This window comes from Nannospalax galili, unplaced genomic scaffold (genome assembly GCF_000622305.1).
Source record: "Nannospalax galili isolate Female #2095 unplaced genomic scaffold, S.galili_v1.0 scaffold1844, whole genome shotgun sequence".
NCBI lineage: Eukaryota > Metazoa > Chordata > Mammalia > Rodentia > Spalacidae > Nannospalax > Nannospalax galili.
The window spans coordinates 36,896-63,284 of NW_008351522.1; the positions used below are offsets into that span (position 1 = coordinate 36,896).

A 26,389-nucleotide genomic window follows, 5' to 3' on the forward strand; every position below is an offset into this window, starting at 1 on the left:
AACACTATTATTCTCTGCCTCTAAAGGAATCCAAAATTGATGAGAGAATGCAGACAGATAGGAAATTAATAGGGAGGCTAGGACTACCATCGACATGGTTATTCATCTTGAAGACACTTTTTATTTTCCTCATCAGAGACAATACCCTTTAAATCCATGTTAGGGAAGGGCTTGTCCCCATCATTAGAAGATTACAGAAATAGGATTATTAATTGCTCAAGCCCTTATAATACTATCTTGGCAGTAAGGAAGGGCTCCAACAAATAGAGATTAGTTCAAGATCTTAGATTCACCAATGAAGCAGTGGTTCCTCTTTACCCTGTAACCTCCTAACCCCATAACTTTATGATTTAAATTCTTCCTACACTACTCACAACTCTGTATTTAGATCTTTTTTAAAAAAAATTAGTTTTTGTGTATGAGTGCATTGCCTTGGATGTATGTAAGTGCACCTGTGTTGTGCAATGCCTGCAGAGGTCAGAAGAAAGTGGTGAATTCCCTTGGAGCTGGAGATAGGGGAGGTTGTTAGCCATCATATGGGTGGTGGGAATTGAACCTGGGTCCTCTGCAAGAGCAGCCAGGGCTTTTAACCATTGGGCCATCTCTCCAGGCCTCTGTATTAGATCTTAGAGATGCTTACTTTTGTATTCCCTACACCTCAGCAGCAAACCCTTATTTGCCTTTGAGGACTCTACTTGAGTGGCTGAACAGGTTACATGAAATGTCCTCCCACAAGGATCTTAAGACACACCTTTTCTGGTTGGCCCTCTCCTAAGATTTAATAGAATGGGCTTATCCTGGGACCACATTATTGCAATATATAGATGATCTTCCACATGGCTCCTCTGAAGAGACTCTCTTAGGCCACAAAATCTCTCCTTAACTTCCTTGCTGAAAAGGGGTACAAGGTGGCATGGTACAATTATGCCATGCAAGATTACTTCTCTGAGTCATATCTAGCAGGAGGAACCCAAGTCTTGGAGCCAGAATGAATCCAACCTATTCTGGCCTTCCCACTCCCTACAACTCTAAAATGATTGAGGGCTGTACTAAGAGTCACAGGATATTACAGGATTTGGATCCCAGTATGTGGTGAATTGGCTAGGCCTCTCTATCAAACTCTCAAGGAAACAAACTCAAGGCTATTCTCAGACTGAATGGATCCCTGAATCCCAGTAAGCTTTTCAATATTAAAGGCTTTAACCTGAGTAACAAGCTCTAGGCTTGCTCACCCAACCCAACTTCTACCTATATGTAACAGAAAAGGGACAACATTAGGGGTAACAACACAACTTTTAGATCCCTCGTCCTGACAGGATACCTAAGAATTAGATCAAGTGGCATGTGACTAGCCTAGATGCCTTTGGGTTATAGCCTCAGCAGAACTTCTCATCCTTGAGGCTAAAAAGTTCACACTTGGGCACCCCCTCATGATCCACATGCCACATGACATCAGGGCTAGACAACTCCAAAGGGAACTTAATGATTCTGATAGTGGACTACTCAAACATAAAGTCCTCTCCCTAGAAGGATCAGAAATTACTCTTGGGTCCTGCCATGTTTCTGCTGAAAGGGGAACCATTTTATTCAAGTGAAGAGGTCCTAATGGAAAGCTTGCAGCCCAGCCTGATCTCACAGATCAACCTTTAGAAAATCTTGACATGGTACTCTAAACAGAGGGGATCATAAAGGATGGAATCAGATATGCATGGTATACAGTAGTTATTGATTTTGGAATCCTCAACTCAAGGACATTTCCCTAAAACTCCTGTACTCAGCAGTCTAGTTGATAGCCATTGCTAAGGCATTAGAATTATCATAAGGAAAAAGAGTCAACATATATTTAGATTCCAAGTATGCTTTCCTGAGTCTTCATACCCATGTGGCAATATGGAAAGAAAGGGAACTCCTGAACATGGCAGGAACCCCCATCAAACATTTTCAAGAGAGCCTTAAGCTTCTTGATGCGGTCCACTTGCCCCCCCAGGTTTCTGTAATCTAATGTCTTGGGTATCAAAAAGGAGACAACTTGATAGCTAAAGGAAATAGGGCAGCCAATTCATAAGCCAAGAGAGCTACACTGGGTCATGGGAAATACTCTGCTCTTACAGAGGAATCCCTTCCTACTAAAACATCCAAATATTCCCCTGAGGAACTAACCTTTACTTCTACACAGAAGTATCATTCAGACCACTGAGCATGCTTCCACCAACCAGTTATTGTTACCAAAATCTCTCCAATGGGAAGTTCTAAAATTCTTTCACCAGATATTTTTTATTTTGTTTTTTGAGGCAGGGAAAATATTTTTTTTTTGAGTCAGGGTCTCCCTGTAGCTCCAGTTGACCTGGAACTTGCTATGTAGAACAGGAATGGCCTCAATTTCAGAGATCCACCTGCCTCTGCCTCCTAAGTGCTGGGATTAAAGGAGTGCACCACTACGACCAGCAAGAAAACACTCTCATTCTAGGGGGAAAAAATGGGGGCCAAAGTCTCAAGGCAATAGTCCAACAGGTGGTACAGGGATGTGAAATATGTCAAAAGATTAACCCATCAAACAGGCACCTTCAGCCCAGAGAACCAAAGGCAAGGAACCTATCTCTGAAAGGACTGGCAAGCTCACCTCGTCTGCCAGGAGGACCCAATTCTAAGACACTTAGTTTTAGTGGATACCTTCACGGCCTAGATAGAGGGCTTTCTATGTGGAACAGAGAGAACTGGTTAAGATTTTACTTCCAGCAATTATCCATCAACTTGATAGCTTAAAGGAAAAACTTTTCCAGCATGGATGGCCTGACCTGTCTCTCGTCTCTCTAATGATACTAAAATTTGTCCTAACAGCATCATATCCTTCCATACCACATCTGTTCAAAGGTTTGGTTGTATTGATTTCGGCTGTCAGTAACATTCCCCAGGTATCTATTTCTTTCAGTTCAGGCAGGGAAAAAGAAATACGTGTATACATAGTTCCAGAGTTTCCTCCAGGGATCTACCTAATCAGAAGCATCTCTTGGTGAGGCGGGGCTTTGGCTGGCCACTTCAAGGATATTATTCCTAGAAATGGTGACAAGGGTCTTTGGTTTAAACAGTTGCAGGATCAGGATGAACAGCCAGAAGACTTGAGGAGTAGAAACAATTGCATTGGGTGGTGTCTGAGTTTGGAGATTTGGACTCTCTTTAAGAGGTTGAGACCTAACTGAAAACTTTACCCTCTGGCTCCTTTTTCAGACTAGAACATATCATGGTCAAAATCGGGGGGGGGGGGTCTGTTTTATATGATTAGGCCAACTCGTCATGATCCAAGTAAAAAAAAACAGTTGAACATACGGGATTTCAGTCCATTTTCCCTCCTGCTGGCAAAACAGATTGAGCTGGAAGATGGTATTGTTTAAACTGCCCTCTGGAGGCCTGAATTTCTTATCACCTAGGGGGATACTAAGACTTTAAGGGTCCATTGTATTCCAGTTTTTCAGGAGATACAGTAGGGGAATTTGGTGTGATCTTGAATGTAGTCGAACTCATCTGAAATTAAAGAAACAGGGCAGCTTGGTGGAAAGATGCCCTTTCTCCTCCTCACTCTCTGCCCTGTGCTTGGAAATCTATCTCTGGTCTAGGAACAGGAGTGCTGTTGTGGTCCAGCATTCAGCATATATCCCCAAGGATCCATTCCTGAGTGGTGAAATTGTTCTGCACATACCCATCGCTGGAGGTTTTGGCCCCTGGTACTTTTGCTTATAACCCAGATATCTCTGGTGTCTCCATTCTTCAAAGAGGAAACAATTGCTCTGTAATCTTTTCAATTAACAGTTGAATTAGTACTAAGAGGGCAAATATATTTAGAGAAGGGATTCCTCTCCCTGGCTCAAATAGATATCTAATGGTCTAGTTATCTGGCTTAATAAAGGCTAATGTTGTACAGTAACAGTCTTATCCAGGGAGGAGCTGGGCTACCTCCTTAAACAATATGTGGAAGAGATGACCAACAAGAAGGGCCTGGATTCCCTTCCATTTATGAGCTCTATGGCTCTTTGCTGCAGGATGGGACTAGCGAAGGAACATAGTAGGCTATTGGTCCAGAAAAAGAAGATCCTCAAGACCTGGGTCTCCTTCTTATTAAACCACTCATATTTTAGCAAACAGAAGGACCAAGGTACCTTTTGGGAGATGTAGACAAATTGAAAGGAAGTTGGCTTTAGGGGATATCTGTGCCCAGATATCTCCAAAGAAGTAGCCTCGTCAGGGATTATGGGGTCTGCTTCTCATTCTACCCAAAAGAAGTCTGAGATAAGTAAAGAGGAATTGCCAGCTTGGGAATTAAGTCATACTAATTGTGGCTTTGGGCTCCCCTATAAAAGGAACTGAAAAAAGTGCCAGTCAATCTACAGTCACTCTCTCCAGTGGCTTCTCAGTTGTGTTTGATACATACCTTAATGAGCTGGTATTCATTCAAATCCCAGACAAGCACAAGCAACCACAATGGCACAAAGTGTCAGGTTCTTTTCTCTACTAATTAAAGTATTAAAAGGCAGGAAAGTATTCAAAGTTAAGCAAAGCCAAAATTTTATTCAAAGTGAAAGTAGCAAGTGAGAACAGACTCATTGCAAAGGAGGAGCCCCAGAGTCAAGAGTTGGTTGGTCTGTCTTTGGTGGTATTTTTTATTGAGTCTTTTAGTGCCTCCCATCCCCAGTCCAACTGAAAATCCCTGAGGACATGTGCCTTTTTCAGCTCAGGGTTTGAGTCTCCTGCACTTTGATAACTTGGGGCTCTGAGTCCACAAGATCCCTTGTCATTGTCCATGAGCCTTGGTACTCTGCTTATGTTCTGTTCTCTGTGTCAGGTGTGCTGTGGTGGACAAGTTAATCTTTGGCTACAGCACAGCTGCTTTTATGCCCAACTGCTACCTTAGGGTGTGCTGGTTTAAAATAGCTACCTAGGGCTACTGGGCACCGGGGCCCAGGCCTTAAATCCCAGCACTTGGAAGGTAGAAGCAGGTGGATCTCTGTGAGATTGAGGCTAGTTTAATCTATATAGTGAGTTCCAGGCCAGCTGGCACTGCAGGCAGACCCTGTCTCAAAAAGACCAAAAAACAAAAACAAACAAACAACCCCCACCCCAAACTACCTAGGGCTCTGTTTCCCTCTCTTATCTACCTAACAATGAATCTACATAAAACTCCTGCTTTCCCTCAGCCCAATGACTTGAGTTTGATTCCTGGAATCCAGCTAGTTCCAATTGGAAACCGACAGTATGCTCAAATTGAAGAGGGTTAATTTGGAACAGATTTAATGAAACTGCTCAGAAAGGATGAGGAGAATCTCCCACAGCCTGTCTTCAGGGATACTTAGAGAAGGGTTGAGGGTTTGCTGTGTAGACATAACTCATACATAAGTTTCTGGGCAAAGAGACTCTTTTTTCCCCCAAATTCTTTTTTTTTTTTTTTTTTAATATTTTTATTTTATGTGCATGAGTGTAATGCCTGCATGCAGGTAGGTGCACCCATGTTGTGCAATGCTTATGAAGATCAGAAGAGGGCATCAGATGCCCTGGAACTGGAGTTAATGACAGTTTGCTGCTATGTGGGTGCTGGGAATTGAACCTGGGTCCTCTGCAAGAGCAGTCGTGCTCTCAACCACTGAGCGATCTCTCTAGCCCTCCCCTGAATTTTTAAAGCCAGCTCTGATAGTGTCCTTGTTAGTCTCTACATCATTTCGATGGCCAGGTATCGCTGTTGTTTGTCCTTTGGCATAAATAGTACATGAAGAGAGGCGTCAAACTGAAGACGTCCCTGCTTCAGTGCCTGAACCACTTGCTGTTGCTGCTGAATGCTCTTTTGCCTGTAGCCTCTAAAGTTGGACACCTTGTACTGGTGTTCATCTTTTGCTGTAGTTCTTTTCATTCTCTGTCTCTGCCTCTCTGTCTCTCTCTGTCTCTCTCTCTCTGTGTATGAAGTTGGAGGATTTCTGTCTGATCCCTCATGTATTTAGAGATTCCTTTTAATTGTCTATTAGGAGGAACTTTTTGTTTTCCAGTGGCAATATGGCTTACTATATATATATATACATATTTGAAGCTTGTACACATATGCTTACACACTTATAAATATAGTAAGATTTTTGGGAAGCCACCTGGAACATTGTTAGCCATTTTAATCTAGTACCTAAGAATACATATTATATCATCTTGATTTTTTTTCTTCTTTAGATTACAAGAGCTTATTGACCAAAAAAAGACTGGTAACCTGGAAAAAAAAGATGAGTCAACCAAAGAAAATCATCAAAAGGCCCTAATGGACCAGAGATATTTTCAGGTATTGGATAGTTAACAAAAAACCTGGTGTTTGTGATGAACTTTGGATTTAGTTGCAGTGTAATCACTTATCCCTTGGTAAGGAATGCTTGTATAGGCACTTCTTGGTATCTGGAGGCCCATAGCTGCACAGTCCTTTATATAAAATGGCATAGTGTTGTGACTTGAACGTGAAATGCCCTCATGAGCTCATGTGTTTGAACACATGTTTTCAAGCTAGTGGTGCCATTTGGGAAGATTGTGGAACCTTTAGAAGATGGAGCCTTGTTGGAGGAAGTGAATCACTTAGGGAAAGGCCTTGAGGTTTTATACCTCCTGGCCCCGCTTCCTGTTCATTCTTTGCTTCTTAAGTGTGGATGCAGTGTGATCTTCTGGCCTCCTCTTCTTGCCACCATGCCTTCCCTGCTTGTTGCCTCCTTCCCTGTAATGATGAACTATATCCCTGGAAGCTATAAGCCAAAAGAAACCCTTTCTCCCATTACTTTTGTCAGGGATTTTTTTTTTTTTTTGGGTCTTTGTGCTGGATAGCCTTAGTGTCACCTTGACACACCTGGGTTGAGGAATTGCCTTCATTGGACTGGCCTGTGGCCATGTCCATGGGGCACCTTCTTGATTGTTGTGTGATGTGGGAGGGCCCAGCCCACTGTGGGTGATGCCACCCTGGGCAGGTGGGCCTGTGTTGCATAAGAAAGCAGGCTGAGCAGGGGCCAGGGGGGCAAGCTAGTAAGCAGTGTTCCTCCATAGCCTGTGCTCCAGCTCCCGTCTCCAGGTTCCTGCCCTGAGTACCTACCTTGGGCTCTCTGATGAACTGTGACCTAGGAGATGTTAGATAAATAAACCTTTTTGTCCCCAAGTTGGTAGTGGTCAGAGTGTTTTGTCACAGCAATGAAGAAACAAACTAGGACAGAAATTGGTACCAGAGAATGGGGTATTGCTGTGAGAGACCTCACCTTGGTGTTTTTAGGAGGATTGTGGAAGCGTTTAGAACTTTGGGCAGGAAAGCCATTGAGTGCTTAAGGTTTGTTGCTGTGGAGCTTGGAACAGTTATGCTGAAAGAGTTGTGAACAATGGAGTCCTCGCTTGTGAGACTTAAAAGGGAAGCAGAGACTATCAGGGCTGTTTGTGTGATATTTTGAATTGAGAATTTGTGGGTTCTGGTCAGGTGGGGCTGAAGAATCCACTGTAATTTTCTAAATTAGAGACCAGAACCTGAAGTAAAACCTTTGCTTTACTGGGACAATTGATGCTGGTTAGCTGGGGCTGAAAAATCAGCTGTAAGTAAAAAGAGACCAGCATCCCTGTGGTGAAATCTTCTAGGAGATATTTCCCCAGCATTAGCACACAGAGGGGACCCAAACCTCCGTCTCTAGCTAGAAACAGGACTTGGTAATCTGTAAGAGTCTCCTGCATGGTTCTGGTGTTGAAAGTGTGAAGGGGTTACAGAGAGCAGATGAGGCTTGACACTCTGAGAGGCCAGGAAAGGCCATAGGTGAAAGTACAGCCTTAATTGCAGTGAAGATCCTAGGATTGAAGGGGTCATGGAGAGAATCTAAGGCTTTGCACCTCAAGAAGCAAGAAGAGGCCATTGGTGAAGGTGTAGCCTCAGTTTCGGTGGAGACCTCAGCTTTCTGGAGATGCCGGGACCATGGGACGACCACCAAGGACTGCAGTAGGTATGGAATGGAGCTGGCCTGGGTCTGCAAGACGAGCTTTTTGTGCTGTGGATGGCAGAATCAGAGCTGTGGAGCTGCCAGAACCCTTTGGAGGTCAGAAGATCGTGAGTGAATCCCAGATGTCCAGCCTTGAGCTACTTTGCTGGACTTTGGTTTTGCTTAGGTGTGCCCGATTCTTCCCTTTGAAATAAGACAGTACTTGTTTTGGATTGTATAGAAGTCCACCCACAGTTGAGAGACTTTTAAAAGAGACTATGGACTTTTCAGTGTTTGGATTTTTTAAGGCCTGTGGGGCTTTTAAGGTTGTACTGCCTTATATTGTAATATTAACATCATATCTTGGGGACAAAAATTGGAAAAGTTTTGGTTTAATAGTGATGTGTTTATGTGTCAAGTTGACAAGGGGTCAATTGTGCTGGATAATCGCTTTAGTGTCAACTTGACACACCTGGGTTGAGGGAGCCTCATTTGGGGAATTGCCTTCATTGGAGTGGCCTGTGGTCATGTCTGTGGGGTACCTTCTTGATTGTTGTGTGATGTGGGAGGGCCCAGCGCACTGTGGGTGATGCCACCCCTGGGCAGGTGGGCCCGTGTTGCATAAGAAAGCAGGCTGAGCAGGGGCCAGGGGAGCAAGCCAGTTAAGAGTGTTCCTCCACGGCCTGTGCTCCAGCTCCTGCCTCCAGGTTCCTGCCCTGAGTTCCTACCTTGGGCTCCCTGATGAACTGTGACCTGGGAAATGTAAGAAAAATAAACCTTTTCCTCTCCAAGTTGGCAGTGGTCAGAGTGTTTTGTCACAGCAATGAAGAAACAAACTAGGACGGTCTTTTTGAGACAGGGTCTCCCTGTAGCCCCAGCTGGCCTAGAACTCACTACGTAGACCAGGCTGGCCTCGAACTCACAGAGATCTGCCCGCCTCTGCCTGCTGAGTGCCTGTGTCCAGCCTGGATTCCTTTAATTCCTGCATGTTGATTTTCAGCAGAATTCCCTTGTCAGATATGAACGTGTACTCTTTGTTTAGCTACAGTCCTACCCATCACTCATTTATGATTGTATTTGGCTTCTGTGGGCATTTGAATTTGCATGACACAGCATTTTTCTCTCATTTCTGTAGACTCATGCTTTATTTCCACACTCTGTAGTTAGTTTCCCTCCTTTCCCATTTCCGTGCCCTGACTTCTATACTTTTATTACAGGCCTTGATACTCTTCGGAGTAAATATTTAAAATCTTTTCTTTGCTATAGTTTAGTACATTTACCCGTCCAGATGAACACTTTATCAAAAAAAAAATCCCATTGAGATTAATTGAAATAGGATTGACTTGATAAATTAATCTTTGGAGGAATGAAACCTTTGACAATTTTGAATCATCTCATTTACAAATATGTCGCTGATTTTATTTGAATGAAATATTTTAGGTATTTAACGTTCTTTATTCCTATTGTGAATAATATCCAGGCAACTTTGCGTGACTTTATTTTAGATATCTCTCTGTAAGTATATTACTGGTATTTTGTCTTTTCTTTTTTTTGTCTTTTTGAGACAGGGTCTCCCTGTAGCCCCGGCCTGGAACTCCCTATGTAGACCAGGCTGGCCTTGAACTCAGAGATCCGCCTGCCTCTGCCTCCATGTGCCACCATGCCTGGCAATAACTGGTATTTTTCAGTTGAGAGGCTTTGCGTCTTAAAGAGAATGAAAGCAGTCGTGAGTACCCTGTCTCTACTTCTATCACTGACGTCTCACTATTTTCTACTTCTTGGTTTCTTGTTTTACTTTCCCTTGTCCTCTTTTGCTTTTTCTGGCATTTACTAGATTGGTTGATGTTTCTGACTTTGTCATTTTAAAGTTCCCAAGTAGTTAGGAAAGTCACCCTAATTTTTCCTGTTCCCTCATTACCTGTATCAACATCTGCAAACTGAACAGATTTGTGGGGTTTTTTTTGGTCTTTTTGAGACAGGGTCTCCCTGAAGTCCCAGCTGGTCTGGAACTTACTATGTAGACCACGCTGGCCTTGAACTCACGCCCAGCTTTTTGTGTTTTTATCTATTAAAAGTTCTTATCTCTGTCAAAATTGTTTAAGTCACTTTATGGTGTCTTAATTGTTATCTCTTTTGCTGCTGGAAGAATATGCTTTGCTCTCTTTTGGCCTCTGCAGGCATGGCACACAAACACTCATACACATAAAATAAAAATCAAGATGGTCATGGTGGCACACGCCTTTAGTCCTAGCATTTAGGGGCAGAGGCAGGTGGATCTCTGTGAGATCGAGGCTAACTGGTCCACATAGCAAGTGCCAGACCAGCTGGGGCTACAGGGAGACCCTGTCTCAAAAAGACCAAAATGAATGAATGAATGAATGAATGAATGAATGAATCAATGAATCAATCAATCAATCAATCAATCAAAAAAATTTTAAATGCTGTGCAAGGGAATTAATTCTTCCATTAAAATGACACATTTGCCAGGCATGGTGGTGCACCTTTAATCCCAGCACTTGGGAGGCAGAGGCAGGTGGATCTCTGAGTTCGAGGCTAGTCCGGTCTACATAGGAGTTCCAGGCCAGATGGGGCTACAGGGAGACCCTGTCTCAAAAAGACCAATAATAATAATAATAATAATAATAATAAATTTAAGTTGGGCATTGGGGTGCATGTCTTTAATCCCAGCACTTGGGAGGCAGAGGCAGGCAACAGTATAACCACTAGTTACACAACTAGCTGGGGCTACAGGGAGACCTTGTCTTTAAAAAATTGAGTTTAGCCTGGCGTGGTGGCACACACCTTTTAGTCCCAGCACTCAGGAGGTGGAGGCTGGTGGATCTCTGAGCTCAAGGCTAACCTGGTCTACATAGAGCGTTCCAAGCCAGCAGGGGCTATAGGAAGACCCTGTCTCAAAAAGACCAAAAAAAAAAAGTGAGCTTAGATAGAAGTGAAATATTGAAATATGTGTCTTGAACTTTAAAATGCTTCTAACTAACCTCAGAAGACATGTTAGTTCCAGCTTGAAATATATGTAGGGCAAACATTCAGTATCAAAATGTTGAACTCATCTTCATACTTTTTTTTTTTTTTGCTGTGCCCTTTGTGGGTCTGATGTCCAAATATAACCTCTTCTTTTCTGTCATGGAATTTGTATGCATGTGTGCGTGTGCATGTGTGCATGCATGCTTGGTTTTCTCTTTTCTACTAACTAGGGACCTTAGCAGTATTGCATTTATTTTGTGGGCAGTGCATTTTGCAGCTGACTTCTCATGAATTCCCCTTCTCTTGTCATGTGCTCTACCCCTATGGTGCTCCAGTCATAGACACTTATTTTCATGAAAGCAAAGCTTATCTGTCATTCTAAGGTTTCTAGTTGGCCAGTGTACTCTTACCCTCTCACGAGGGAAAAGGGCAGGTTCTACCTTGCTCTACTCCATCTTTATATTCAGGTATGGCTCAGTTCATTTTTGCTGTGTAAAATCTTTTAAAACTTAGTGACTTAAAATAATCCATTAATATTTTGCTTGAGCAAGTATGTAGTTCTGTTAATACTGGTAGTGCATTAGTTGTGAGACACGAATCATTAGAGTGGAACTGCTTCTGGGAGTTGAGTTATTATTTGTCTCAGAGATAGGGATGAATGGGCCATGTGTATATATGTCATAATCTACCAGGCCTGATTGCATTTGGCCATGTGGCAGCAGCAGGGTGTGAAGATGAAAGAGCCGGAGTGATCAAGGCCTCTTTAAGGACTGAGCTCTGAAGTGGCATAACGTTCTTTATGTAAATTTTGTAAATCAAAACATGACCCAAGAACAATCCAGATTCAATCCACATTTTGAAGGACAAGCTTACATGCCAGGTTGTAACGATGTAGCAGTGTAAGGACAAGAAATGGTTACAATCATTTTTTACAAGTAATCTAAAATAAAGTATGAATACATATATCTAAACATGCATGTAATTAGCTCAAAATATGTCAAGAAATTGTCCTGGGATCTGCTGAAGCTCAGGTAGAATCCACTCCCTTATCTCTTTCAGGTTCACCTGCTACCTTCTGACCATTGTGTGAGTTCACACACACACACACACACACACACACACACACACACACGCTCTCTTCCCACTCTCATTTCTGATTTGGTGGAGGAATATTATCTTTTCAATTAATTTATATTCATAAATGAGTTTATAGTAAAAATGAAATATTGAAACACTTGTAAACTTCAACAAAACAAAAAAACTTGCTTATAAATAAGCATGAGAATCAGATTCTCAGAAACACGTTTGCTGTGGCTTTCTATAGGTAGAAAAGAAAAGCAAGACAATTTTCTTCTAGTTCTAGAGATCCTTTAAGAGACACTCTTCTTGGAGAGTCCTGTCTAATGAATTTTAACATTTTGTTGGATTGGCTGATCACTATCTAGCAACCATTTTATCACTTCTTAGCAAGATACCATATTATGCCAGACTTCTCTTTAGAATGTGTGGGACTTGTGGGACTAATAGCTATCCTCACATTCATCTTCAACTGAAGTTATAAAACAAACAAAATGCCAGGAGTGGTGGTACATGCCGTTTATCCCAGCACTTGGGAGGCAGAGGCAAGTGGATCTCTGTGAGATCTAGTTCCAGGTGAACTGGGGATACAGGGAAACTCTGTCTCAAAAAGACTGCCCCTCTCCCCACCAAAACAACCTTTAATATTATACTTAGTTTAAATAAGAGGAAACAGAAAAACATGGAGACTTTAGGATTATTCTGTGTGGATTATAATAGATTGTAGCTGCTTTCAAGTCTGAGTCATTTAAAAGCTTAGTTTTTATAATTTATTTAAAAGATTATTTCATTAGAATTTATGTTTAACTATACTAATGAGACTACTATATTACCACGGTATTTACAAGTGCCTGAAAATGATGTGATGTTGGGATAGAAAGCACTCCTTTAATATATCTCACTTTGTCAGACTCAGATGGACATTTTGACTAAAAACCTGACTCTGTTTAAAGGTGTTGTGCAGCATCAATTCAATTATTCACAATCCAAGAGCTCCAGTAATAATTTATAAACAGAGCAGAGGAGGAGCCAAAAACTTTGATGAAGACATTGTTCAAGATTGTGGATTTGAACATCTTGTTCCTATAATAGAAATGTGGGCAGATGAACTGACATCCTTAAAGGTAAGTGGTTTAATATTCTTTACCTATTTGGATAATATACTGGGCTTTATTAATAAGATTTGGTTTTTGTTGTTCTTTTAACTATAAAGCTAAGAAGCTTTTCTAAAATTAGAATCTTGTCACTTATTTTTTAAGTACTATCAATTTGATGTATTAAGTTTATCTCTGAAAATTTTTTAATGAGAAAAAGCAAGAACTACCAGGCAGTTAGGTGGGCAATTAGGAAAAGTATGGAGAGAGCTGGCTGCCTCCTTTTTTCTGGCTTTTTCTCTCACCTTAACGGTGCAGACACTGTAGCTTTTCCAACCCAGGACACTGTTGTCTGTAATTACTTTCCCATTATCCGTGATCCAGAGGCCAGCAGTACAGTTAGACAGAACCTCGTGGTATTTCTACATCTCCCAGCTGGGCAAAGTGAAGAGCCTAAGAGTTTACTTGGAACTCCTAGGAACTGAGTGCTCTAACTGTCCTGTCACTGCCAAGAAAACCAGAATGCATTATCTTCTTAGGGTTTTTGTTTTTATTGTTTTGGGACAAGGTCTCACTATGTAGTCCTGTCTCCCTCTGCCTCCTAAGTGCTGGATTAAAGGCGTGTACCACCACACCGGCTCTTTTTAGTTTTATAATATGTGTGTGTGTGTGCGTGTTGACCTGGACCTGAACCTAGGGCCTCAAGCATGTGAGATAAGTGTTCTACCACTGAATTATCCCACCAGGCTACCCTTTTGGTGTCAAATAGAAATTCAAAGGATTAGGTGTGCTTTTTATTATATGGCAATTTATAAACACACACACACACACACACACACAAAATGGGGGCAGAGGCATTTCTGTTATCCCTCAAGAGACCTTCTAGTTACTCATCCCACACCCAAGTTGCATGTTTCTAATATTGAATTGGTCTCCATCTCAGGAAGTGCCCATAGTCTCTTGCAATCCGAATTAAACGTCTCAGGTTATAGCTTAGATGTCCTGGAGTAGCTGACCATTCAGTCCTGAACAGAAGCCCCTCTCATCACTTGCACTATCTCTCACCCTCTGAACATAGCCATATTTCCCTTACTCATCAATGACCTTGATACACCATGAATTTGCAATAAATCAGTAACTAGGCTGCAGAGATCTTCAGGGGTTTAAAAAAAAGAGAGAAAAAAGTAAAAGAAAAAAAGGTTTTAGAAGAGAGAGAGAGAGAAAGCTAACTTTCAGTTTGAAAGTTTGACATGTTGCTGTCCTATCCAAAAGAGGCTGTAAAAGATAGTTCACATGTCAGTATAATACTAAATATTTAACATAAAACTTTAAAATGAGAACAGTTATATAAGTATTAATCCTTAATTTAGAGATGCTTTGGCATATTGTAACATGGGGCATTCTCAACTGAAGGAATTTAGTAAGAAATGACCACTTGTATAATTTATGTGAAATGCCTAGAGTAGGCAAATTCATAGAAGCAGAAAGTGGATTCATGGTTACTAGAGGCTAGAGGCAGAGGAAGATACGAAAGGACTGTAAGTGGATGGGTATTGGATTTCTTTGGGAGAGCTGAATAGCTTCTGATGTTAGGTAGTGGTGGTGTTTGCACATTACTGTGAAGAGATTAAAACTATTAAATTGTATACTTAGTAAGGGTCAGTATTTTGGTATATAAATTTCATCTCAAAGTTGCTATAGAAAAATTCAAAACTAGGACTAGGGATATGTCTCAGTGGTAAACTGCTTGCCTTGCATGTATGAGGGAGGGCCTTGGGGCTTAATCTATGGGACTGATAAAAAATTTAAAAACAAAACATAACTACTTAAATAACATTATTGCTTAAAGCATCCAGATTTGGGATATGTAGTTTTTTGAGGGGCCAGTGTTTACTGAGATAAACCTAATATTAACAGACTTGGGGTTCTTTGTATCCAGCTGGCCTGGAACTCCATGGACCAGGGTGGCCTTGATTTCACAGAGATCTGCCTGCCTCTGCCACCCTAGAGCTAGAATTAAAGGTGCCACCATGCCCAGCTCCACAGACTTGTTTTAAACTGGCAATAGTCTTTTAAAAATAGTGATAGTTATATGTCTATATCTACGTATTTTTAACTTGCTTTGATTGCTATGTTACGAGTATTGCTGTACAAATTTTTATTAAAATCAGTAATTCACTATGGTTTCTTTTGTTGTAAAGGGTCTGTATAAGTCCTTGAAAATACTGTCTGCAGAACTCATACCTTGGCATGATCTGAAGAAGCAGGATGAAAATGAAGGTGTCAGAGTTGGGGATCTGTTACTTATGGTAGATACCATGTTGGAGGAAGTTGAAAATAAGGAGAAGGTTATACTTCATACTTAGATAACTTGTCTCATTTTCAATTTTGATATGAAATATTTGGGATTATTTCAAGATGTGAACTATCTTCTCACCCTCTTTTTGGCAGGACAGCAACACATCAAACTTTCAAACTTTGCAAGCTATTGTTTCTCACTTCCAAAAACTATTTGATGTGCCTTCTTTAAGTGGAGTCTATCCCAGAATGCATGAAGTGTATACTAGGCTTGGAGAAATAAACAATGCTGTGAGAAACCTCCAAGAACTCTTGGAATTAGGTGATGACCCTTTGTCATTTTTGGCACTGATTTAAGAACTACTCTCAATAAGTTAGCAAAATATTAGGTTACAACTTTTTGTTTGTTTGAGACACAGAGTCTTATATAGCCAAGGCTAGCCCTAAACTCCTCATCTTCCTTCCTCTACTTCCTGAGGGCTGAGATTGCAGTTGTATACCACTACACACCACAAAAGAAATGTTTTTCTTTAAGTTAAAAAACTAGGGCTGAGGATGTAGCTTGGCAGTGTGCTTGCCTAGCATACGTGAAACTCTGGGTTTCATCGCCAGTACTGCATAAACAGCATGCTGGTGTCCACCTGGACTCCCTTCACTCAGGAGATGGAGGCAGGAGGAGTTAAGGGGATGGAGAGATTCTGTGCAATTATGAGGACTAGAGTTCATGTCCCAGCACACACTGTAACAAGCCAGGCACCACTAAAACTGCCTGTAAGTCCAGCTCCAAGAGATCCAACATCATCATCTAGCTTTCATGCATGCAAAAGCATACATACATGTGTGCACAAAACACCCCTACCCCCCCCACACACATACACAAATTTTTAAAAAAACCATTTAGTTCAAGGTCATCTCTGCTTGTTCTAGCTTGCTTCTCCATTGCTGTGACAAAACACTGACCACTACCAACTTGGAGAGGAAAGGGTTTGTCTTACATCTCCCAGGTCGTAGTTCATCAGGGAGCCCAAGGTAGGAACTCAGGGCAGGAATCTGGAGGCAGGAGCTGGAGCACAGGCATGGAGGGTCGCTGCTCACTGGCTTGCTCCCTGGCCCCTGCTCAGCCTGCTTTCTTATGCAACACAGGCCCACCTGCCCAGGGGTGGCACCACCCACAGTGGGCTGGGCCCTCCCACATCACTCAACAATCAAGAAGATGCCCCTCAGACATGGCCACAGGCCAGTCCAATGAAGACAATTCCCCAGTTGAGGCTCCCTCAACCCAGGTGTGTCAAGTTGACACTAACACTATCCAGAGAAGCCTGGGGTAGGAAACTGGATCAAACAACCACCACCAGGACTGGAGAGATGGCTCAATGGTTAATGACACTTGTTCTGTAATCATGGACTGGAGTTAGGATCCAGTGCTCACATGACAAACCAGACATCTTGCAGATGCCTGTAACCGTAGCTCTGAGGAGAGCAGAGACAGTAGGAGACAAGCTAATTACTGGGGCTCACCAGCTTTAAGACTTGCCACGAAAACTTAAGCCCCAGGCTCAAGGAGCTAGCCTGCCTCAAAGGAATGTGCAGAGAGGGACAGAAGACACCCAGTACCCTCTTCTGGCTTCTGTGGGTGCAGAAGCACACACACCCATACATGTGCACATGAGCTCACCTAGAAACATATGCACTCACACATAAATAAAAATCTTAAAACAGGCTAGAGAGATAGCTCAGAGGCTAAGAGCACTGACTGCTCTTGCAGAGGACCAGGGTTCGATTCCCAGCACCCACATGGCAGCTATGATCTGTCTTTAACTCCAGTTCCAGAGGAATCCGAAGCCCTCTTCTGACCTCCATGGCATTGCACGACACGGGTGCACTCACATACATGCAGGCAATACACTCATACATATAAAATAGTAAATAAAATACTTTTTAAAAAATATCTTAAAACAACACCTCTCCCTGAAACATTGAGGGTAACTGAAGCATAACATGTTTGATGGTGTAATGATTTTGGAAATTCTTTTTTATTTTTATTTATTTTATTTTATTTTTGTCTTTTTGAGACAGGGTCTCCCTGTAGCCCCAGCTGTCCCGGAACTCACTATATAGACCAGGCTGGCCTTGAACTCACAGAGATCCTCCTGCCTCTGCCTCGAGAGTGCTGGGATTAAAGGTGTGTGCCACCACGCCTGGCTGGAAATTCTTTTTTAAAACACCATGTCTCTATTTCTCTTGCAGATAGTTCATCCTCCTTGTGTGTGGTGGTAAGCACAGTTGGAAAACTATGTAAGATGATTAATGAGGGTTTGAATGAGCAGGTTAAGCAAGTACTAGGACCTGAAGCCCTCCAAAGGTATTTGTCTAAAATATCTATAAATACTTGAAGTGGTGAAATTAAAGGCTAAAAGTTAAGTTACTTACCTTCCTTGTTTGGAGTGATACTTTTAAAATAATTTCACAACCCTATATAATCCCACACCCTTAAGGGATGGAGAAAATGTCAAGGGTATTCAAGATAAAAATGAATTGTTGGGCATATAAATTCATATAGGTTGGGAACTCTTTAGCAGAAGCCCCCAGAGAAAGAAAGAAAAAAGCTTTATAGCCAATTCACATGAGTTTGGATTATATACTATAATTTATTTTTAGGATGCTACCAAAGACTACTGAATAATTACAAACAGCATATTTGTAATTTGATTAGAAGATAAATGTTAAGAATTTTTAAAAGACTAGGTAGGTACCACTAATATAAAATCTGATGTTTTGAAAAATATGAAGGTGCTAGGGTAGGGGTACAGCTTAGTGGTAGAGTGTGCTTAGCCTGCAGGAAACCCTGGGCTCATGCTCCATCATTTACCCTGTCCTCCTAAAAACCCTGAGGTGTCACAGCTATACTTAGAGCAACCTTCCCCAGTACTCCCAATCTTACACTGCAATGTGTAGGGAATCACATGTAGACCACAGAATCATATATTCAAATTTTCCAGAAAGAACCCTCATAGTCTGGCATTGGAGTGTTTTGATGTTTGATGCTTTTGACTATGGGTCTTTTCCCTCCTTTCCACTGTTTTACTGATCACAGGTCCTTAATATTTAATAGCATACTGGGTAGAAAAGCCTGTTTATAGAAATGTTATTGAAATATGGTCTGAGAAGCCTCAAGATAATGGGAACTTTGCCATGTGAAGAATGCTGTATAAATTCAATGAATGTTTACCCTGATAAGGTGTTTTTTGTTTGTTTGTTTCTTAAGAAAGAATAATTATATTAGGTGAATAAAGATCCCAAAAAAGAGTTGGGCATGGTGGCGCAAGCCTTTAGTCCCAGCACTGGGCCAGAAAGGGGGCGGAGCAGAGGCAGGAGGATCTCTGAGTTCAAGGCCAGCCTGATCTACATATTGAGTTCCAGGGCAGCTGGGGCTACAGAGAAGACCCTGTCTCAAAAAGACAAAACAAACAAACAAACAAACAAAAAACCAAAACACGAAAAGAAAGTTTATATTCAATTTAGTAGGACAGTTTCTTTTCACTTTGAAAATGTTCTGTCTGCAGCCACCTATTAACAATCAGATGCTAGAATTCTGAGTAGGCAGCTTTTGTAAACTGTGCATTTTTTAAACAGCATTATCAACAAATTGGAAGAACATGAGGAGTTTTTCCCAGCATTTCAGGCTTTTACTAATGATCTACTTGAAATCTTAGGTAAGATCTCTGTTGATGGTCACTAAATTTTGAGTTGAAGATATTAGTGGTTTTGAGAGAACAGCGTTCTTTATCACTGGATTCACATTTTCGCCTTTGGTGTTTGGTAGAAAGTACTTGGAAAGCACTCACAGAGGCGCCCTCCAGCCATCCAGTTGGAGTTGGCTGGGGTTAATTCACAGAATAAGTACATACAGAGCCTTTAAAGAGAGAGGTACTGTCTTGTTTGGGGACCTTCTCATGAGAGATGCCATTACTCTGGTGGGGACCTCTGGCTCTATAAGAAACCTTAGTAGAGTTGAGGATCTTGAAGGCCTTCTTGTCCTTCTCCTTTTCTCTCTCGATCTCTTTTTAAAGATAGCACCTGTACTTTTAAATATGCAAAGAAAACTTGTCAGGTGATATGAAATATTATAAAGTAAGGAAGAAATGATGTATTATGCTTACACTTTGGTCAAACTGAGGTCTTCATTAGCAGTACTGTGTGAGTGCACATGTGTGTGTTTGTGTTTGTGTGTGTGTGTGTGTGTGTGTGTGTGTGTGTGTGTGTTACATACTAGGTAAGAGATCTACCACTGAATATATCCCCAACCCAATAGTTTATCTTAGAGGGGGAAATATAATTTGTTTTGGAATCATAAGCTAAAGAGAGACTCTTATTTATTTATTTTTTTGGTCTTTTTGAGACAGGGTCTCCCTGTAGCCCCAGCTGTCCAGGAACTCATTATGTACCAGGGTGGCCTTGAACTCACAGAGATCTGCCTGCCCCTACCTCCCAAGGGCTGGGATTAAAGGTGTGCATCACCAAGCCCAGCAGAGAGATTCTTATTTATTTTAAATATCATTTTATAGTGTTATACAATTTATCTTATTAAGAACAATTTTCAAAGTTTAAGGTAATTTACTCCCTAACAGATTTTTTCTTTATAGTTCATTTGGAAGATATTTATTTAAGTTATTTATTTGAAACAGGATCTCTGTATGTATCAAAAGCAGTCCTTGAACTTGCAATCCCTCTTGCCTCAGCCTATTGAGTCCTGGAATTATAGGCATGCATGCCTAGGTCTGAAATATTTTTATTTTTTTTAAATCACTCCTTGATTTTAGAAAAGGAAATGATACTTGATAGGAAGAAAAGGGAATGATTGTATTAAAATGTATAAGAAGATAAATCAGTGAAAGAAGTATGTGACTGGAGGAAGAAGAGGCATGAACTTAGAAGTGTCCGGGCTGCTTCTGTGTGGTATGCATGTTACCTAATACCCTGAAAGTGCTGGTTCCATAGAAAATTTGATTGCCCTTGCATTGGGATGCCGTTAACTGTAAGCAGTGATACTCTAGTCATAAGGGAGCACTGTTTCATACATTAATAAGTGTTTTAGTAGGTGCATTAATCACACTACAGACCAGATGCTTCTGTAGAAACTCCTCAGGCACAGTATTCAGTGTGGCTTATAAGATATCATTTTGTTTCAGAAAAGCCAACTTTCTTTGCTGATGAATTCTATATTTTGACCAAAGTTGAAATCTTGGAGTTAAATAACACTGGAAAAGTAAATGTTTGGCAAAATGTAATTATGTTTTGTTTTAATTAATGCCATTAAGTAGGTACAGAGTAGTGTTCTACATGCCAGAGAGGAGACTATCTTCAACACAGTTATTTTTATATTTTCTTTCTTTTTCTTATATAAGTGGCATGATTAGCTGAGAAAATTCCCCTCTCAGCTCTGTGAAGTCTATTTATAAGGTCGGTTTCTTATTTACAGAGAGACTAGGTGTGATTTCAGAATAGGGGAGGCAGGGTATTAGTTCATCTTGTACAGTGTAAGGTGTACATCAAATTCTCTGTTGCAGGTTGTTTTTATATTGTTTCCTTTCCTGTATTTTTAACACTTTTTAAGTGTGTCTGAACTAGTGTTCTGACTAAAGTTAGGACAGTGGGATAGCATGGGTCATGTGTTTAGGCTAAAAGAAAATGGAGCAAGATAGAGTTGAAATCCAAAGAAGCATGTTCTGTGTAAAAAGGAAATAAGTTTATAAACAATGGCCAAGCAGAATAAGCCAGAAAATAGTAGTGGCTATCAAAGACCCTGCCTCTTGAACCTTCTAGTAGGGCTGATCTGGGTAAGAGAAAGGACTCTGCTCAGTGACCAGGGACTTTAGAGAGTGAATTCTAGCTTAGGTTCATTGAAATCTGATAGTTTTAGGAAGAAAAATCAAACTCAAAAAGAACCCCTTGAAGAACAGGTGAGCTGGTTTGTCTGATAAACCAGTGCTATGTTGTACATTTTACCTGAAGTTTCTGAAATGCACCACACCTCTTCATGGGAAAATCCCTTTCAACCCCCAAAGAAGCATTCCCCTCTAATAATTCTTCCTAAGAGAATCAAGTAAGACCACTATGCTCTTTGAGAAGAAATTCCCAAGTTGTCAGGTGGAGACTCAGAAAAAAGATGCTTCCGTCTGGGATTTCACCAGGTTGGCTCACCCACGTAGCTCTACAGACTTAAAGAGGCATCAAGGTATAAACATAGCCAACTGTGTTAATAAGGGTTTGCTGCTGCTAAGATTGGACTCAGAGGGTACTTGGAAGTATGTGGTAACTTCTCTAAACAGATGCCCTGTGAGGCATCCCTGTGAGGCAGTAAAAATCCACAACCGTCATTGAAAGAGAGCACTGGTATTGTTATTGTTGCCCTGTGTTTGAATTTTGCCTCTGCATAGAACTTCTTATCTATGAGCTTATCACAGAAAGTCGTTCTCTTTGTAATTCTTAATTTTTTTCTATTACAGAAATCGATGACTTGGATGCCATTGTACCTGCAGTAAAGAAATTAAAAGTACTTTCATACTGAAAACAAATCATTTTTACTGTGTAAATTGCATTCTTAATATTTTAAGTATTTATAGAATTGATCTTGAAACAAGAGTTCAACTGTCAGAATTCATCCTCCTCTTAGCATTAGGTCACTCTTGATGTAATTTTTATTTATTTTTTATTCCTTTATGGAAAGTAGTTAAATTATTAAAATAGTAAATTAACTTCATAATCCCTTAATCATTTCCCGAGCAATTCTTGAGTGCTTTCAGTGTTTTACTAGTTATTTTAAAGTAGAGTTTGTGTGTTAAAATGAGACTCAGGGAGAGAAATCTCAAATTATAGAAAAGTGCATCCAAGTTCAAGGTTTAATGACTTTTTGGTCAGGGCAAAAAGAACTCTAATTGCTTTCTAAGTCCAAGCAGTAAGAAGTTACTGCTTTCCTAGCAAAGAGTAATTGGCACATTCCATTAAGATACCCCTTTGGCTGTTGCCCTTTCAAAGGAGGAGGAAGAAAAGTAAAGTTTTCTGTTTGTGTTAGGATAGGAAATTAATCATGAGGTAAAGTAGAGAAGTAGGTAAAAATCTTTCAGAGAAAAAATGTATTTGCAATACTGATGTTATGTGTTTTTATAAGGGAATAAGATCTCAAATAAATTTTTTGTGAAAATTTCCCAAATATAAGTGTCCTCGATGATTTATTTATATCGGTCACAAATGAGTCATTCTCCTTTGATGAGGACTTCTTGGGCATTTTACATACCATTCTTGCTGCTGCCCATTTATTGTTCGTATAGGGCCAGCGTTTAGCATCACATCTACATCTGGGCTGCCCCATCCTCTTTTTAGAGCACCATTCCTACTGATTGGTGTGTGAGGCAACCAAGAAGCAGCATGGCGGGACGGAGCATCTAAACAGACATCCAGATCCCTGGGGTTGTGACCTTTGACTTAGGAATCAACATAAAATAATATCTCAGATATTAACTTTAAAATTCATTGTTGTGTTAGCGTATAGTTAAAAGTCTAAATGCCTGAAATCTGTAGAACATATGTCTTAAAGGGTTAGGTGGAAAAAGCATTTAGATATTCAATAATGTAAATATTCTAAATTGATTAAATTACCCTAAGAAGTTTCTGTGAGAAGTCTTAACAATGTATGTGTCTGTTTGTTGTTTGTTTATTGAGGCAGGCTCTCACTACACCCTGGAACTTGCTATGTAGACCAAGCTGACCTCAAGAGATTTGACTGCCTCTGCCTCTTGAGTGCTGGGATTAAAGGTGTATGCCACCAACCCCTCTTTTTGAAATAGGTTATCATGTAGCCCAGGCTGGCCCTGAACTCACTATGAGGCAGAGGCTGATTTTATACTCCTAATCCTCTTACCTCCACCTCCCAAGTGCTGAGATGCAGACATGAGCCACAATTGGCCTTCACAATATTTGAAAGAAAGAAATGTAACTAAAAGATTAAATTTATCTAAATTTTATCAGCTAGTTTATCCTTCTGTGTTAATTCTTAGCTTAAAACAGAAGTGCTCTAATCCTTTCCCAAGGGCCAAAGGATTTTTTTTGAAGAGCCTTAAGGGCCACTGAGGACAGCAGAAGTAGCTCTGAGCACTGGCTATCATATCTAGTTTTACCTAATTTTAATTACTTAAAATCACAAAAATATTGCAGTTGTCTTTGATTGAAATATAGAAATAGATACATGGAAACATTTATTATATACCTGTTTAAAAACAATAATTTTGAAATTTTACATATTATTGCTTGTATTAATAGTTCATTGCTTATCATTCCTTCATAGTCTGTTCTATAAATATGCCACAGTTTGTTTATCCAGTCACCTGGTGATGGAAGTTTTGGTTATTCCCAATTATTGACTACTATAAGTAAAACTTCATGTTTATGGCACACGCCTTTAACCCCAGCACTTGGGGAGGCAGAGGCAGGCAGATCTCTGTGAGTTAAGGGCCGGCCTGGTCTGTCTACTGAGTTTCAGGACAGCTGGGGCTACAGGGATTCCCTGTATCAAAAAAGACAAAAACTTCATGTTCATGTGATATATGCCTGGTGTCCAGCAATATAAACTGTTGTTCAGTGTATTTTGTGTTAATTTTGGTTATTGTAAGTGGAAAGGTAAATTTTATCTTTCTGTTACTTCATCTTGACTAGAAGTGACAGTTTAGAAAAAGTTTGAAGTTTGAAAGAATGTAGGTATCTTGGTTTGAATGTAAACTGTCCCACATGCTCATGCATTTACATATGTTGTTCTCAGCTAGTGGTGCTGTTCGGGAGATTGTGGAACCTTTTAGGAGGTGGTTCGTAGCTGGAGAAAGTGGGGAGGTGGACCTTGAAGGTTATAACCTAGCTCAGCTTCTGGTTCCGGCTTTCTGCTTCCTGATCTACCAGGCTGTGAAAAAATCACAAGCTACCATGTCAAATCTAATTCCAGGCACCATGCCTTCCACATTAAACTGTGAGCCCAAATAAATCCTTCTTAAGTTGTTTCTGTCAGCTGTTGTGTCACAGCAACAGCAAGAGCAACTCAAACAGCAGGTTAGCTTTTCCTTCATTTATTGAACCTGTGTCTTTTGCCTTTTTGAACTTTTCCGGTGCTGAGGATGGCCCTGGGGCCTTGCACGTGGCAGGTGAGCTCTTTGCCACTGCCCTGCATCCCCAGCCTTTCTTTTGCCCATTTTCTGATGGATTGTCTAATTAGTGATTTGTAAGAGTTACTGTGGACGTGAAACACCTGCCACTTGAGTCTCCTGCAGATGCCTTCTAGACTATGGCCTGGTTTTGCATTTTCTTATAGTTTCTTTTTATGTGCAAAATAAGTTAATTTTAATGTAGAAATGTGTGGTATTCTCATTCATAGTTGGTGCTTTGTGTCCTATGAAATTCTACCCTACCATTAAGTTGTCAAGCCACTCTCCAGTATTACAACTGTATAGCTCTGTTTTTCACATTTAGACTTAATGTCTGGAGTTAATTATTTTTTATAAATGTGGTAGGGTTAAAGAACCACTTCATTTGTTCCCAAATGGATTCCAATTGGCTTAGTACCATTTATTGAAAATTCTGTCCTTTCCATTTGCTCTCGGTGGTGCCTCTGTCTGTTATGGCACTTTTCTATCTGTCCCATAGTCTCTGCACTACCTCCACTGTGTTTAAGTTGTTATAGTTTTTAAATAAACCTTGGCACACAGTTAAAGGCCTTTTATTTCTATGCACTAAATCTGCTTACCAAGTTACACACATTAACATACATGCTACTTGTTAGAATTTTCCTGGTCATCCACTAAACATAGACATCAGGCTGTGGAGAGCAGGCATCTACACTGTTGGGTCTTCTAACTTTGAATGTGGTATAGCTCTCCATTTGTTTAGGTTTTAGGTTTACTTCAGAATTTAAAAGTTTTATAATTTTTTAGACATTTTTGTTGAATGTATTATGTACTTAGTCTTTTAAAAAATAAGTTACTAGTTATATATTTATAGAAAGATAATCCCATAGCTTTAAATAGATGTGTTATATAGATATGAACCAACTTGAAAAAACAGAAACCCTTGTATAACACGAGGCGTTCTGGGAAGCCCCTGTCCTTCCCCCTCACCCAAGGACAGAAGACATGGGTATACTTTTTAAAAATTATTGTTGTGATCATCCTTGTAACAACAAACCTGAAGTTGAATTAGAGCTTTGTGTTTTCTTGCTCTGTTGTTTTTGTTTGGGTTTTTTTTTTTTTTTCCTTCTAGTTAGTGTATAGAGGGGACTCCCTGAACTAGGTTAATCTGGGAGATACACTCAATTTAAAAGGAGGGGTGTGCATGTCATCTGCTCTGAAAGCAAATAATAAAGCACACAGACTCTAGAGACATGCCTAGTTCCACACCTCAAAGGAGTATTGTCCAGTATACCCAGGTCCTAGGCTCTGTGCTCTGGCCATTTCCTATTTCTTTTGTACTGTGAGAAAACAAGATTCGGTTCCTGCATGCTGGGGAGCAGGGAGAGCAGTTCTAGGGCTTCCTGTGTGAGTAACAAGTAAGTGGTGTAAGTTTAAATTCCCCCTTTTTCAAATATTAGAAAAGAAACAAATCAAACTACGTCCCATGTGGTACAATGCACTCTGTTTGGCTTGGACACTGCAGTGGCCTCAGGGCCAGGTTCCAGTGGACAGCTGACCTGGGGATTCTTGGAAAACTGGGCTCAATAAATCCTGAAGGTCATCAGTAGAGACATCTAGGGTGGTTTTTTCTCTCTCCCTCTCTCCCTCTCTCTCTTGCTCTCTCGCTCTCTCTCTGCTCTTTTTGAGACAGGATCTCCCTGTAGCCCTAGCTGGCCTAGATTTGCTATGTAGACCAGGCTGGCCTCGAACTCACAGAGATCCTCCTGCCTCTGCCTCCTGAGTGCTGGGATTAAAGGCATATGCCAGGCACGCCTGG

At 40.7% G+C, this 26,389-nt stretch overlaps 1 protein-coding gene across 1 annotated transcript in view; it reads left to right on the forward strand.

Moving 5' to 3' along the window:
* The window catches only part of Cep70 (centrosomal protein 70), a 52,416-nt gene extending 29,810 nt beyond the window's left edge, over nucleotides 1-22,606 (forward strand). Inside the window, exons 9-15 of the mRNA XM_008848455.3 lie at nucleotides 6,199-6,304; nucleotides 12,968-13,138; nucleotides 15,310-15,456; nucleotides 15,560-15,728; nucleotides 17,654-17,768; nucleotides 19,040-19,119; nucleotides 21,913-22,606. Coding sequence (XP_008846677.1) covers nucleotides 6,199-6,304; nucleotides 12,968-13,138; nucleotides 15,310-15,456; nucleotides 15,560-15,728; nucleotides 17,654-17,768; nucleotides 19,040-19,119; nucleotides 21,913-21,974 — 850 coding nt within the window. The 3' untranslated portion in view covers nucleotides 21,975-22,606. The remainder of the gene's footprint in view (nucleotides 1-6,198; nucleotides 6,305-12,967; nucleotides 13,139-15,309; nucleotides 15,457-15,559; nucleotides 15,729-17,653; nucleotides 17,769-19,039; nucleotides 19,120-21,912) is intronic.
* The last annotated feature ends 3,783 nt before the right edge of the window (nucleotides 22,607-26,389 follow it).